At 37.0% G+C, this 14,899-nt stretch overlaps 2 protein-coding genes across 2 annotated transcripts; both read left to right on the plus strand.

The window, feature by feature from the left end:
- The first annotated feature begins 606 nt into the window (after nt 1–606).
- Nucleotides 607–4,281, plus strand: LOC307150633 (mediator of RNA polymerase II transcription subunit 26). Its single transcript, XM_079858017.1, has 3 exons — nt 607–773; nt 1,434–1,508; nt 2,915–4,281. Exons 1-3 carry the CDS (start codon nt 702–704, stop codon nt 4,133–4,135), a joined length of 1,368 nt encoding a protein of 455 aa, XP_079714143.1. The 5' UTR covers nt 607–701; the 3' UTR covers nt 4,136–4,281.
- Nucleotides 4,282–6,673: 2,392 nt separating this feature from the next.
- Nucleotides 6,674–14,237, plus strand: slc35e1 (solute carrier family 35 member E1). The gene is made up of 6 exons (XM_079858354.1): nt 6,674–7,084; nt 9,959–10,029; nt 10,157–10,294; nt 10,381–10,506; nt 12,109–12,354; nt 12,439–14,237. The coding sequence occupies exons 1-6, from the start codon at nt 6,754–6,756 to the stop codon at nt 12,652–12,654; spliced, it is 1,128 nt and encodes a 375-aa protein (XP_079714480.1). The 5' UTR covers nt 6,674–6,753; the 3' UTR covers nt 12,655–14,237.
- The last annotated feature ends 662 nt before the right edge of the window (nt 14,238–14,899 follow it).

The following is a 14,899-nucleotide window of genomic DNA, read 5'->3' on the forward strand; positions in this document are numbered from 1 at the left end:
ACCTAAATGTGGGCAAAACTCATCTTTCATTATTGTCAGGCACTGAAAAGTTGTTTTACTTTGCAGTTGGGTCAAACAAGATATACAACAAACAACACTACATGTCCACGATCTTTGTGTTTGAAATCTCTATTACATTTGAAATCTCTGCAATCTGATGTATATTAAGGAAAATGCAGATTTTAGGTCCCGTTAGGTCACAATTAATATTGTATTATTTTAAATGCCTTTCAAGTTTTTGTAGTTCACTCATTACAAAACAAGTGTGGTTACTCTCTTGAAGCCATGCGTATTAATTTGTTACACCATGTGGTGTAACAAATTAAAAGTATTTTAAAAAGTTTAAAAGTATTATAGTCTCTCAGTGAATATGGGCTCATAAAAAATGTATATGTAATTATACAATAAGAGAACTGTTAAATTAATCACAATGTCTGGGATACCTATGTGGTTGTCATTGACACTCACACACTAGCTCTGTAGGTCTATATGAAAACACTATTGCACCTGTTGGACCCTTTTTAGGACCGTTTAGTTATTTGCCTGCATGCGTGGACACGGACAGTTGAGCTCAAACGGGGTTGGCTGTAAAGTGGTTTCATGAGTGACGAGTGCATGTTTGAAGAGCTTTAGCACGTTGTGTTTGTTCTTATTGCTGCAAATCTATCAGTAGGTGTTTTACAAAGCATCACTGTCTGACAATGAAAAGAGCTTCATCGAGACCTCAACAACTCAAAGAGCAGCTCCTGCAGGCCGTCGATGCTCAAAATAACGTGAGTAAATACCCATGTCGGGTATGCATCATTACTAGCAACTGTCACTTCATTTAGTCATGCATTTCAATGGCATTTTCTACCATTTTCTAGCTGTATGTAGTTTTTTAATGCCCATATTTGTATATTTATCTCATAATCAAGACTTTTTTTATTTCTTTAATTAATTAAGCAGTTTTAAGAATTTTTTTTTTTTTTTTTTTTTTGTCATTGAGACAAATGACAAACAGTGTTGCCTTTTACCTGAATAAATATTATAAGGGTGCATCCTTTTATAACTGACATTTCACATTTGTTACAATAAAGTTTAAACATTAGTTTTGTTTTATTTTAAATCTCGCTGAAGTGGTGAAGTTTTTTTTTTTTTTTTTTTTTTTTTAAACAAGCTCCCTGGGGCCTTATTTCGCAGATTTTTACAGCAATGGGTATCCAAGAATGTCACATTTGCATTTTGAACCATAACTGAGATCTGAAAGTGTCACTTCTGCAGGTGCACATGTGAGAGTGGATTCAAATACATGAGGCCTGTTTACTTTCATGAATATGACCAACTTCTGAAAAAGACACAGGAACTGACTTTCTAGCATAAAGAAAAATTATTAATCAGTATGCAATCAATGCAAGCCTGACTTGACATTAGCAATATACTTCTGTCAGCAGATAAAGAACATGACGGCTTTATTGGACGTGATATGCTGTCTGGAAAGTTACCCCATGACTAAAGAGGCTCTAGTGGTAAGATACTAGCTATGTTTACACTGAGTTTATTATCACAACAGGTGTGTATTGTGGTATGGTTTGTCACACTGAAAATAAGAGTTAAAGACTGAAATCATTCTTACTGGAAGCAGATGCACAGGGCCTTCAGAAATGCATTATATATAACAAAATATCAAACGCCACAAAAAAGGTGGCATTTATATTTGAAGGAAAAATAGCACAAGCACACTTTTCAAATGAAACATTAAAAAACAACAAAAAACATGATACTATACACTATGGAATACAAATTCGTAAAAAAAAATATATAGTGACAAATTGTGGTTGTCAAACAATAGTGGAACATGTTCATAGTTAATGTGATGAACTTCACCCGTGGTTATATGTCTGTTGGAATTTATACAATAACGTATTCTATTTCATTTTATTGTATTGTATTATTTTTTAAATATACATAGACTATTGCTCAAAGGTTTGGGGACGGTAAGAATTTTAAAATGTTTTTGAAAGAAGTCTCTTATGCTCACCAAAGCTGCATTTATTTGGATTCAAAATACAGCAAAACAGTAATATTGTGAAATATTATTAAAATATGTATAAAATATATTTTAAAATGTAATTTATTCAGCATCGTTACTCCAGTCTTCAGTGTCACATGATCCTTCAGAAATCATTCTAATATGCTGATTTGCTGCTCAAGAAACATTTATTATCATCAATGTTGAAAACAGTTGTGCTACTTAATATTTTTTTGTGGAAACCATAATTTTTTTTTTTCTTTGATGAATTTCCTAGAAACTTTAAAAGAACAGCATTTATTTAAAAAAAATTGTAACGATGTAAAAGTCTTTACTGTCAGTTTCGATAAATGTGGTTAACACTTTATTTTACAGTGTCTTTGTTACACATATTAAATGTACTTACTACAGTATCAACAGTAAATTATACATAATTACATGCAACTAACCCTCAACCAAACACTACTCCTAACTCTAACTCTATACATGTTGTTAATTAATCTTACATGTTGTTAATTAATCTTACTGAGTATATATAGGTATAGTTCACCTAAAAATGAAAATTTTTTAATCATTTACACACCCTCAAGTTGTTCAAAACCTGTAAAAAAATAAAAAAAATAAAAAAAAGTGTTCTTCTGAACACAAAGGAAGACATTTTGAAGAATGTTTGTAACCAAACAGTTGTGGGGCACCATTGACTTCCATAGTATTTTTTTCCACAAGGTGAACTTAGGGTGATTGGGACACTTTCCGCCATTGAGATGACTTGGAAAAAGTGTCTAAATCAACCTGAATTCACCTGGAACAAGGTAACAAGGACACTGCAAAAATAAAGTGTAACAGAGACTATGTATGATGATGATGATGATGATGATTGTGTGTGAAATTGTTTTATTCCAGGAAACCAGGCTTGGAAAGTTGATCAACGACGTGAGAAAAAGAAGCACAGACAAAGATCTTGTTAATCGTTTGAAAAATCTTGTACGAAGTTGGCAGAGGTTGGTTGGAGTAAATGAAGTCACGGAAAAAGGGCTCTCAAGCTTTGTGGATTTAATTCCCACTGAACGTATTCCTGGATCAGCACAAACGCTCATGGGAAATTACAGCAAAGCTGTTTTCCACAATAACATGAGGGATGAAATACCTCAGGGTTCTGTACCAGGTAATACTGTTAAATATCCCACCAATTTCAGAAAGAGTAAAATACCCGTCCGTGCCATCAAACCATATTCCTCGTCCATCAAGCATTTACAACAATTCACGAGCTTGAGACCATCGCTGTCCAATCAGCATTCCCATAACCAGCACATGTCCCAAAGCCATGCCACCTCTGCCAGTCACAGTGACACAAAGCATCGTATAGCGGCAGAGAAACCAGCTCAATTCACCTGCATTACTTCTAGTCTAGCTTTAAATTCCTCCATCCAAGATTCCTCCATAAAGATGCAACAGCCTTCAGACCTGCTCAACATACTCAAGCCTGCCACGCTGAACGTTAACCTCCATGAGGTCTCCAGCACGGTGACAGACACAAACATAACATCTGAGGATACCAAGAATCAGCATAACAATCATGGACGTCCTGCAGAGGAGGACAGAAACAAAACTACACAAGCGCAAGCAAGCAAACTAACATATGGCCCTCAGACTCCACAAATCATACCTGTATCAAGCAAAACATCTGATTGTCAGAGATCAACAGAAAGTGAAATCCAAGGCAGTGAGCATCTGAAGCAAAACCTTTGTTTGGTCCAACAGACACACTGGAGAGAGATGTCACTAAAGAAGATGATTCAGAGTAGCTTGCCGACTTCAGAAAGATCAGGGATGGGCTTTTCTGTGGCTGAGAAATTCAAGCAAGAGAAAAAGAATTCAAAAGAGTGCAGAAAAAGACACGCGTTTATACCAGATGTCCCTGTCACAGAGCTTCCTGGGGTCAGCCGAGAGATCACCGAGAGAGACCTCGTCAGGATACGCAGGCATCGATGGCATGGTGTGAATGGCTGTTATGATAATAGAAATAACTGGTATGATTGGACTCAGTCCATAACCCTGGATCCATATGGGAATGGGAGTAAACTTAAGATCTTGCCTTATGTTGCCATAGATTACAGACGTTGAATCTTCAAAGGCACGTTAAATCTCCAAATGAGGATTCTCAACTATTTTAGACCTGTATTTTTCTCTAGTTGGGTTTCTCTTTACGGTCCATTGCAATGGTGTGCAAAAATAAAAGTGTTAGCATATGTCTCTATGACGTGATGTGCATATTTTTGTAGTGCATTATTTCCATTTAAAATAGGCCTAATTTGATCAAATCATTGCATGTATCATTTTATTCTATAAAACCAGTGGTGCAAAAAGTGGGTATGCGCTATATGCGGCACATAGGGGTGGGTGGGTGGGTGTGTGTGTGTGTGTGTGTGTGTGTGTTCATCTGAGCCTCAATGGTCTGTCACTGCTCGTCAATGTCAGAACATTCAAGATGACCAATCGAATCAAAGTAGTGACTAGACGCTTCAGTTTACGGTCAAGTGCGAGATGAGATGTAAGGAGCTAAACTAAACATTTCATATTTAACAGGGTTTTTTTTTTAGGTCGAATGACAAAAATAATCAGGCAAACTAATAAACTTTTGTCTAATTTCACCATTTTAAACTGAAAATAGGCCTATGTAACGTGACACATGTAATGTAATAATTAGTTTACTGTCATTGTGAGGTGACAAGAAAAATTAACAAAGCTGTTTTCATGTTAGGCACAAGATTAATAATTAATGTGTACATATTGAGAATTAATATAATACAATTTATAGCCTTCAGTAGGCCTAAATTAAAAAGTGCTCGGGGAAGAGACAGGGCAAGATGAGGAGACAGAGAAAAAGAAAGAGTGATGGAAATGAGGAGAGAGCAGGTATTGACACATAATCTACTGCCGCTAACATGGTTCTAAAGCTATTTCTTATCCTTTTTTGGCCTTCAAACGTCTTGAAATGCACATATCAGAGAAATTTAAAAAATGAACTCCCTAACAGCCTCAAATTTAGGACCTCTTTGATTTAAAAGGCATAAGATCAATAATGAATGTGTACATATTGTGAATGAATTTAATAAACTTAGTTACCTAGCTTTAGTAGCTTTCAGTAAATGAATGTGTCTGATAAAATGATTCATAAATCAACCTATCAGCTGACCCTATGTTTACTTTCTTCACTGACAGACAAACGTGAAAAGCCTATATCAGCCTATATCAGTCAAAGCTCAACTTTAGGAGGGGAAGAGACAGGGCAAGAGAAAAACACAGAGAAAAAGAGTGTGATGCTGATGAGGAGAGAAAAATAATCGGCTGCCCACTGACATGGTTTTAAAGCTATTGTTATCAAAAAAAATGTTTTTGTCTTTCAAAACATCTTAAAATGCACATATGTAGATTAGAGAAATCAAAATTTTCTCAGGGGAAACTTGTTTAAACATATTGTTCATGAGTCAAAAATATGCATTTTGAAAAGATATACTGGATATATTATGAATATACTATATACTGGATATATTATGAAACCTCTGTCCTGACTTTTAACAATATATAATTTTTTGTATTCCTGAGGTAAAATATTATATGCTTCGAAATGATTTAGAGCATTGTTTTCAGTTTTGGAGAGAGACAAATGAATTAGAATGAAACTGCAGTTCCTCAATTTATCCTGTAGATGGCAGAATTTACCTACAATTTCTCATCCGTACAGAATAATAGAAGCGCCTTGGCTTTCATGCAAGAAAAACTATTTTGTACAGCGTCCTCTTATAATAACTTTTTTTTAAAAAAATATATATATATAATAACAACCTGTAGTACGTTTTATACGACTTTTTGTATTGCACTTTTCTGCAACTGATGACTTGCATAGACCTAAATCTTTTTATGACGTCTTAAATAATTATTTACATTAGTATCGTAATACATGTAGCACCTAAAAGGACCTGTGGTGGTGATGGGAAAAAAATATAACTCTCGCAAACCTTTTGCGTTCTCCTGAGAAACATTCCGCTCTCCGGCAAAATTGTGTGATGGAAATAATGTGATGGGAGGAAAAATGATGTCAACGCTTTTGCAAGAGAACGCAAAAGCATTGCATTTTTCCTCCCATCTCATACATTTTAAATCACCCGCAATAATAATACACATATTGTATTATTTATTTAATAAAAACAAGATCTACAGTTAACACAAAAATATAATTACTAGTTACTATAAAACCATAATAAATTAATATGGGATCTCCTTCAGACAGTGCAAGGAGCTTTTAGAAAGGTTTTTTTTTTTTTTTTTTTTTTTTTTTTTTTTTGGATAGTTAAATACAAGGAAACTAATTTTACTGTTGCGTTACAATACTAAAATGAACGGTAACTCTTCGTATAAACAACATATTTACGAAAGCCTCCGACCAGAAGTAAAAGTTGGGAAGAATAAGCAGACTGGTTTAATTCAATCCGCGATCCAAGCTTTATATATGATGCTGTGGCATGCATTATTAGAGCACATTATGTAAATAATTATTAGCACATTATGCTCGAACTGAACCCTGTGTAAACAGTGCACAGTGCACACCTTTAACAAAAAAAAAACTCTCTCAGGTTACCATGGTGAATTTTCGTAGGGGCGTGACTTTAGCGTTCTCACGTGACTCCTCCACCAGCGATTCCTCCGGAGTAGACGTCGCGTCGTGTGGCTTGCGCTGAAAGATGGCCGCGGTGGAGCAGCGACCGCCCGTGCGGGAGGGAATGCGGATCGCGGTGTTGTGTCTGTGCTGGTACACCGTCAGCTCGGGCGGCAACGTGATCAATAAAATCATTCTCAACGGCTTCCCTTATCCGGTCACGGTCTCTCTTTTCCATATCGTCTCCATCATCGTGTTTCTCCCGCCGCTGTTGCGAGCCTGGAGCGTCCCGCGAGCGGAGGTACCGGCCCTCTACTACCGCTGGTACATTCTGCCGCTCGCCTTCGGGAAATACTTCGCCTCCGTCTCGGCCCATTTCAGCATATGGAAGGTTCCGGTGTCGTATGCGCACACTGGTAAGTAACGGGGGGCTTTCGGTTTTTCATATCGGCTTTGTGTGTTACTAACAGGCCTTATTATTTAATATCAATGAAAGTGAACGTAACTAGCCAACCTGATCGGATGTGTCGATTCCGCTTGGTTCGTTTAATCGAGTTTAAATCATGTGCGTTATTGCTGTTTAACCCTTAGGCTAACCACAGCTGGGAATCTTAACAATCTGCATTCCCCGGACATTTAAACGCCCACTTGCATCCAAACATAAAGCAACCAATTGAAATGATGATTTAATGACTCATCGGTAATTGCTTTACGATCGAGCTTTGATAACATTACACTTTACCGAAGTATTCTTAGACTACGTCACTTCCGCACTCTTAATACATACTGCCACATCATCCACCTGCGTGGCTGTTCAAGCTAGTTTGGGAAGCTTCAATTCCTTTTGTTTATGTATTAGACAAGTGACGTCCTTATCAAACCCTGCTGTAGTAATCATGATAGAAAAGCAACTTTATCTGTCAGATGTACAATAACAGAGCCGTGCATAATGACATGAACTGTTACAAACGCGCCTTTCAGAACAGCATTGAAAACTTAGTATTTCAATCCAACATAATTCGCATTTCAAACAGTGACAGTAGCGTCCTGCAAACTGTTTCAAGCATCATCTGTCTGTTATGCATATATCAGCATATTATAGCCTATCTTTTATGAGCTCTTCAATATTGTCATTTTTATCTGATTGATTGTCAGTGGCTTTTACACTGTAAGGCTGCGTGGCTCCATTCATTTTCCTCATCTATAATAACTTGGGGGTGGGGGGGGCATCAAGTGATGTTGAATTTACATAACGTAACGTTACTTCCAAAGGTATGCAGAAACTTTTAAATATATAGACATCCATGACTTTTCCCTGTTCTCAAAAAAAAAAAAAAAAAAAAAAAAAAAAAAACAATCCAGTTGTTTGTGGTCTCTTAACAATTTAAAAGCATAACAAGAAAAAACTAAAAAAATCACTGACTTTAGACACTTATGGCTCGGTTCCACTGAGCGGTACGCAAAGGGAGCGGTACCGTACCATGCCGTGGAAAAGCGCCATTATTCAAATATATATCTTGAGAGAGTACATTTGCCAAGTCATCAAAAATCTGGTTTTGTCTATGTATACTGATATGCTAAATGTTTTTTTTTATTTATTTTTTTATTCACAAGGCTGCAACTTTTTTTTTTTTTTTTTTTTAAATCCGAAAGCAGGCATTAGGAAATGCTTGTCACATTGCTTCTGGGTTATTAATAACTCCTTGCTGATTTAAGTGTTTTTCTACTTGGTTTCCCTTTATGCAAATTGTTTAGTCTGGTCAGCTTTTCTGTTGGAAAAACATTTGGTCACACTTTAGTTTAAGGTCCAATTCTCACTGTTAACTAGTAATTAACTAACTAATTAACTATTTGCCATAAATGATAGTTCACCCAAAAACGAAAATTAGCCCATGATTTACTCACCCTGAAGCCATCCTAGGTCTTTATGACTCTTCTTTCAGACGAATACAATCAGAGTTATATTAAAAAATGTCCTGGCTCTTCCTAGCTTTATAATGAGAGTGAATGGCTGTTTGACTTTGGAAGTCTATTAAAGCGCATCCATTCATGATTAAAGTGCTCCACGCGTCTCCGGGGATTAATAAAGGCCTTCATGGAGTGAAGCGATGCGTTCGTGTGAGAAAAATATCAATATTTAAAACTTTATCGACTAAAATAACTAGCTTCCGGCAGACTGCCGTACGCATCGATTTACGCCAAGAGAGTAAAGCCGCTTGTCCACCAGCGTCTCGATTTCTGACGCGACGCCAAAGCCCATTCATTTCCTATGGAACTACGTCAGGCAGCAAAAACGCCCCCGCAAAGCATGATGGGTCGCGTCGCGTCGATTTGGTCAACAGCGGCGCTGCAAAAAAGTATCTCGGTGGATACTTTATGCAAATGAGAGCGTCAAAACGCGGGGCAGCAGCCAATGGAAACTCGGCGGCGAGAATTTGTGTATGGGCGTTGCTATGGTTTCATATTTCAAAGTATGCCCCCAAGCAGCGAAAACGTCACAGGTGTCGCGTCGGAACAAAAATTGATCGGACGCTGGTGGACAAGGAACTTGACGCACAACGTAATGGCGAACACGGATTGAACCGCGAGAGGCGTCAATTGCCGTCATTACCTTGTGAGTCAAGTTCAAGGGTATTTGGCGTAAATCGATGCGCCATACACAAGTTGAAAGGCATTTGGTTGTGGATAGTAAAGCATACCTGCAACATTTATCAAGTTCATGGATAATTGTGCTTGCAGGTGTTCATCATTTTGATACTATATTCATCCCATAGTATGGGTCCAATCCTTTTGGGTAGGGCGTGTTTGATTTGGTGATTTCAAATATCAACAGCATTTCTCTGAAATGGCTTACTTAACTATTAAAAACCTTTTAATAGTTTGTAAGGTGTTTAAGTTTAGGTATGGAGTAGGATTAAGGGATGTAGAATATGGTCATGCAGAATAAGGCATTAATATGTGCTTTATAATTACTGATAAACAGCCAATATCCTAGTTATATGCATGCTAATAAGCAACTAGTTAATTCCGTTTGCAGAGACAACTGATGGATTTGAGTTTGTTCGGGCGTATATAGCATTGAGCAACTGTGTGTTTTAAATATGAAGCAGCATTAGTGCAGGAATCAGCAGGGAGAGTGTGAGTGTTGTTTCTGAGGACTCGACTGCAGCTGAGATGTTTCAAACACCAGGTGCAATCACAAGATTTTACAGAAGAACATGTGACGAGACTAATGGCTGATGTTATTAGATGAGTGAATGCATGTCTTCTTTCCATTCTCTACTTCCTAGTGAAGGCCACCATGCCCATCTGGGTGGTTCTGCTGTCACGGATTATCATGAAAGAGAAGCAAACCACAAAGGTCTGTCTTCCTCTAAGCACAGTTAGAAATAAGTAATGTATTTATAATGGTTTTAATAGTCACTGATTGTGTTTTAGTCATTCAGTACTGAAGTTTGGATTATTTATTTGCATGTTTTTTCGACCAGGTTTACGTGTCTCTTATACCCATCATTGGAGGTGTTCTGTTGGCCACTGCCACTGAATTGTCCTTTGACGTCTCTGGATTGATCAGCGCTCTGGCAGCCACGCTCTGCTTCTCGCTACAGAACATATTCTCCAAAAAGGTTCCTATTTCTATTAGGTGATGTATGTAAGTTAGAAAAATTCTGGGATTAGTTCCTGTTTGAAATGATTTTTGTGGTTGTTTTAGGTCTTGCGTGACACAAGGATTCACCACCTTCATTTACTGAACATCCTGGGATTCAATGCACTTTTGTATATGCTGCCCACATGGATTTTAGTGGACCTCTCCTCTTTCCTGATGGAAGGAGACCTGGTAAATATGTTTTGAATATTTTTTTTATTTTTATGAATATGAAATAAGAGGGTGTTTATGAGTAAATCTGTCCAGAAATGTCCAGTTCATATCTATCCCAAAATCAAAAGAAAAAACTGTTTTACACAAAGAATTTAGTCATTGTCCTCCTATAACCCATTGTAATGTAGAAATGAAATTACGATGGGTTCTGTTTTATATTTTTTATCATTACATTAAACAATTAGGGAAGGTGGTGGTGTATTTAATTGTCATGACATTTTTGACGTTCTTTTGATCAACAAAGATGCACAAATTTAAGTACAATGAACTTGGATGTTTAAGTAATTTCAACTTAAATTACATTAAACTGGCTTTAAAAAAATGAGTTGAATCTTGTATAACTTATATTAAAAAGTTGAAAATTGCTTGACTTATTTTGAAGAGTTAAAGCAAAGTAAAAACAGAGTAATGTTGCTGAAAATTGCCAGCCTTGCCATCACAGGAATTACTTCTAAAATGATATTAATAGACAACAGTTATTTTAAATCATAATAATAATATTTCACAATATTACTGTGTGATCAAATAGATGCATACTTGATCATGAGACATTTTTTCAAAAACAAACTGGGCCCAAACTTTTGAACAGTAGTGTACTTTTTTTTAAATTACTTTAGAGGTTAATAAAATTGCCTTTGGAATGTTTTAAACCAGTTTCATGAGATTCAACCCTGAATTCGAGACTTGCGCTGGATGGATTTTTTTTAGTCCCTCTCCCGCAGGATTCTGTCCTGCTCCCTCAAAAATGTTGCCTCCTCCTGCTCCCATCCGCAACATTCACGTTTTGTACCGCCCACAAAAGCCCACTGGTAAAGGTATACATGGCTTTTTTCAGTACGTCCATGAAATAGTGGAATAATGTCGCCAAGCCACAACCTTCACATGATTGCATAAACGCTCCCGATAAATGATTTGTTGTTGAAGCATCTACATTCAAAAACCACTGTTAAAGCGATAGTTCACCCAAAAATTGTGTCATTAATTACGCAAATCTTTGTAAAATTTTGTCATTAATTACTCACCCTGATGTCATTCTAAGCCCATTTCACAATTGAACGGTTTAGTCCAAATTTTCTGAAGAGACTTGATCGGTTTATATGATGAACTGATTTAATTTAGGCTTTTACTAACAACAAACATGTCTGCGATTGGCTACATTGCTCACTGCTGCAAAAACGCGTTGTAAACAGAAACCTTTGACACTCTCCAGAGCACAAATATGCCAAATATGATACTATTACAGGGAACACTGATCCTAAACCAGCTGTTATGGACCGCTTTTCCTTCTAAAAGCAATCAGAAGCAGCAGGCAGGGGAAGGCTTAGCCTCCTTTAGATGAATAACAATTTATTCGTTTAAAAAAAAAAAAAAAAATTTACATTACAGTCCCGCAAATGGTTTTATTCTTCTGCAATCCGCACACACACACAAGTGTTTTACCACCGGCACTCAACCATCAAACCGTGACCCGTCAGGTCCTGCAGGAGTGCAGGTGAAGCTCTGTGATTCTCTTAACTCACGCCCACGCTCTTTTTTTTTTTTCTCGGTTCTCTTCTACAGACGGAGATTTCCAACTGGACGGGAACAATTGTGCTGCTCCTCATCAGTGGTATCTGCAACTTTGCGCAAAACATGATCGCTTTCAGCGTTCTGAACCTGGTCAGCCCACTCAGTTACGCCGTAGCCAACGCAACAAAGAGGATCATGGTCATTAGTATATCCCTACTGATGCTCAGGAACCCCGTCAGCACCACCAACATTATCGGCATGATGACAGCAATACTAGGTGTCTTCCTTTATAATAAGGTAATTTCCTTTTTTAGGCATATCATTACACAAATGTTGTGCTAAAACTGATGTCAAATGAACTCGAATTGTTTTCCTCACCAGGCGAAATATGACACCAACCGGGAGGCCAAAAAGACACCGCTGCCAGTTTCAACACAGGATCTGGTGTCATTCGACAAGCCCCAGTCCAACGGGACCGGGCCCTTCACACACAGCTCAGACTTTCAGCACGGTCGGAGCACAGTACTCACCGACCACTTTCAGTACAGCCGACAGGCCTACACATCGAATTACAACTCCAGTCAGTATGTGGTGTGAGTCGAGCGCTTCGAAGGACTCTAAAGACTCGTCTCAGAGGATGCATCTTTCATACGAACAAGGAGTGTCGAAATGACTGGAAAAGGAATGTTTACTCACAAAATCCTACTGCTTTACTTTTTCTTTTGTTATTTATTTCATTACAAACCTTTGGTTGTGTTTTCACATTTATTTTATGAGGAAATTCTCGGTGGTATGTGTAGATTATAGGAAGGTGCTGGGGATTATTATTATTATTTTTGCACAGGATGCATTTCAATGCATTTCAGAATGTAGTGTCTTCACCGCCATCATGTTACTGCGAGTGAAGGACAGACAGACAAACAGTCATATAACGTACACTGGGTCACTGCAAATACAACTGCATCAGGGTATTAGTTAATGTTCGGATTTTGCATTTTATTTGTAAATTTTTTATTTATTTTTATAGGTGCATTGGTTGACCATATCATGGACTGAAAACACCCCTTTGAATTTTTGAATGTCTAATATCTGTGAAGGAGTCACTTTTTTTCTTTCCTCCTGGGGTGTTGAAATCATACAGAAGGTCACTGTACAAGATCACTTGAATCATGGTGTACATTCATATGCATGATTATTATTTTTTTTGTACTTAAGTGCTGACAGGGGACTTCTTTGATACAATGGCCATAACTTATGGGTCTGTATAATATGTTTTGAATAGGAAGGTTCATAAAACAACTTAATATTTTTGGAGGTTGACATTCTTTACATTTGAATTTGTTTAAAATCTTAGTTCCTCAAACTGCAGTCTAATAAAAAGTCTGAGGACAGCTTCTAAAAACTGCTGATCCCTCGACGGTGAAATTCACGAGAATGCTCTTGTTAAAGATGCAGTATTGGAGGTCTTTCAGGCCCTTTAAGGGTGTGAAACCTGAAGTTGACAGAAACTGGACAAACTTTTTAGTTAAATATGGTCAAATGTGTTAGAGCTGAGAGTACTACACCTTTATTAGTAGCTGAAAGCATTAATAAACTAGCCAGAATATTTCTAAAATTTCATAAAAACTTAGATTTTTGAGATTTTTTTTGGCCTGCTTTTTGGGTATTACTGACCCGTTATCGTCTTTGTTCCCAAAGTTATACCAGTTTTAGCAAAATGTGTGAGGTGTTTTTTTTTAGTTTAATATTTCTGTTTCTCCACTTCTTTGCTGTGTCTTGCTGCTGGAAAGTTAGACACATTTTTGGCTAAAAGCATGCACATTCTTGCATAACTGCAAAGAGAGAAGAACTTTTTAAAATATATATTTTAAGTGTTGTATATTTTAAATGGCATCATGATATTTTTCACAAGGACAAGGTTCACGTGACATTCTCCGCCTTTGGCTGTGGGTGTGGTGTGGTCTCTTCATAATGTCTGTTTTTTATTGGTCCACACCTTTTGCTCTTTCATTGTGACATTACTAGAGGTGTGCAAATTTCTTCTCTGCCGATTTTCCTACTTATTGCTTGTAGGCGATTGGTTGTAAATGTACAAGAAATACTGGACTGACTGACACAACACAGTTATTAACAAGATGTGAGTTAGCACTGGACTCTCAATGTCTCAAACTGAGATTTTAGAAATCTACAACTTTTTTGATTCTTGTGTTGTATTATACAGTAAATAATTGTAAACTGAGCCTAAACCTTGGAAATATTCAGCTCAATAGAACCAATATCACAGTGACTTTACCTTCCCGTTCAGAATATAATGCACTACTGTAGTATTTGATACGTTTCCAGTCAGCTTCAGAATATTTAAGCTCTTAGACCTTTTCCCTGGGAGATTCATATGTGTCATAATCTGACAGTTATGTTGAGTCGCATTTAATTGTTTGTGTGTTTTTTCCATTTGTTTTTCTATGGTGTGGAAATGCATTGTCACACTTTCTGTGTTGAGATAGTTTTGCCTTCAGCCAGTGTTTATATGATTTGATTTTAAGATGCCTTGGTACGGTTAATGTTGCATTTTTTTCTTGAAAACTTAAAGGTTATAAGATGACTTATTTTTAAATGTGAAAATAAAGAAGATTAATTGATAAAGTCTTGTTGTCATATTTGTTTAGTGCTTTGTAAAGCAGAATCCTAAAAAAGTCGAATACATTTTGAATCACATATTTTGAATGTGGATTTGGACGTGTAAACGCCACTGTAGGCAGAAAAATGCAGAAACACAAAAATAGCATTGTCCCTTTTGTTTGTAATGAATGGCATATTAGCTACACTATGTTTAAAATATCAT

The sequence above is a fragment of the Squalius cephalus genome (assembly GCF_949319135.1).
Source record: "Squalius cephalus genome assembly, chromosome: 22".
Lineage (NCBI taxonomy): Eukaryota > Metazoa > Chordata > Actinopteri > Cypriniformes > Leuciscidae > Squalius > Squalius cephalus.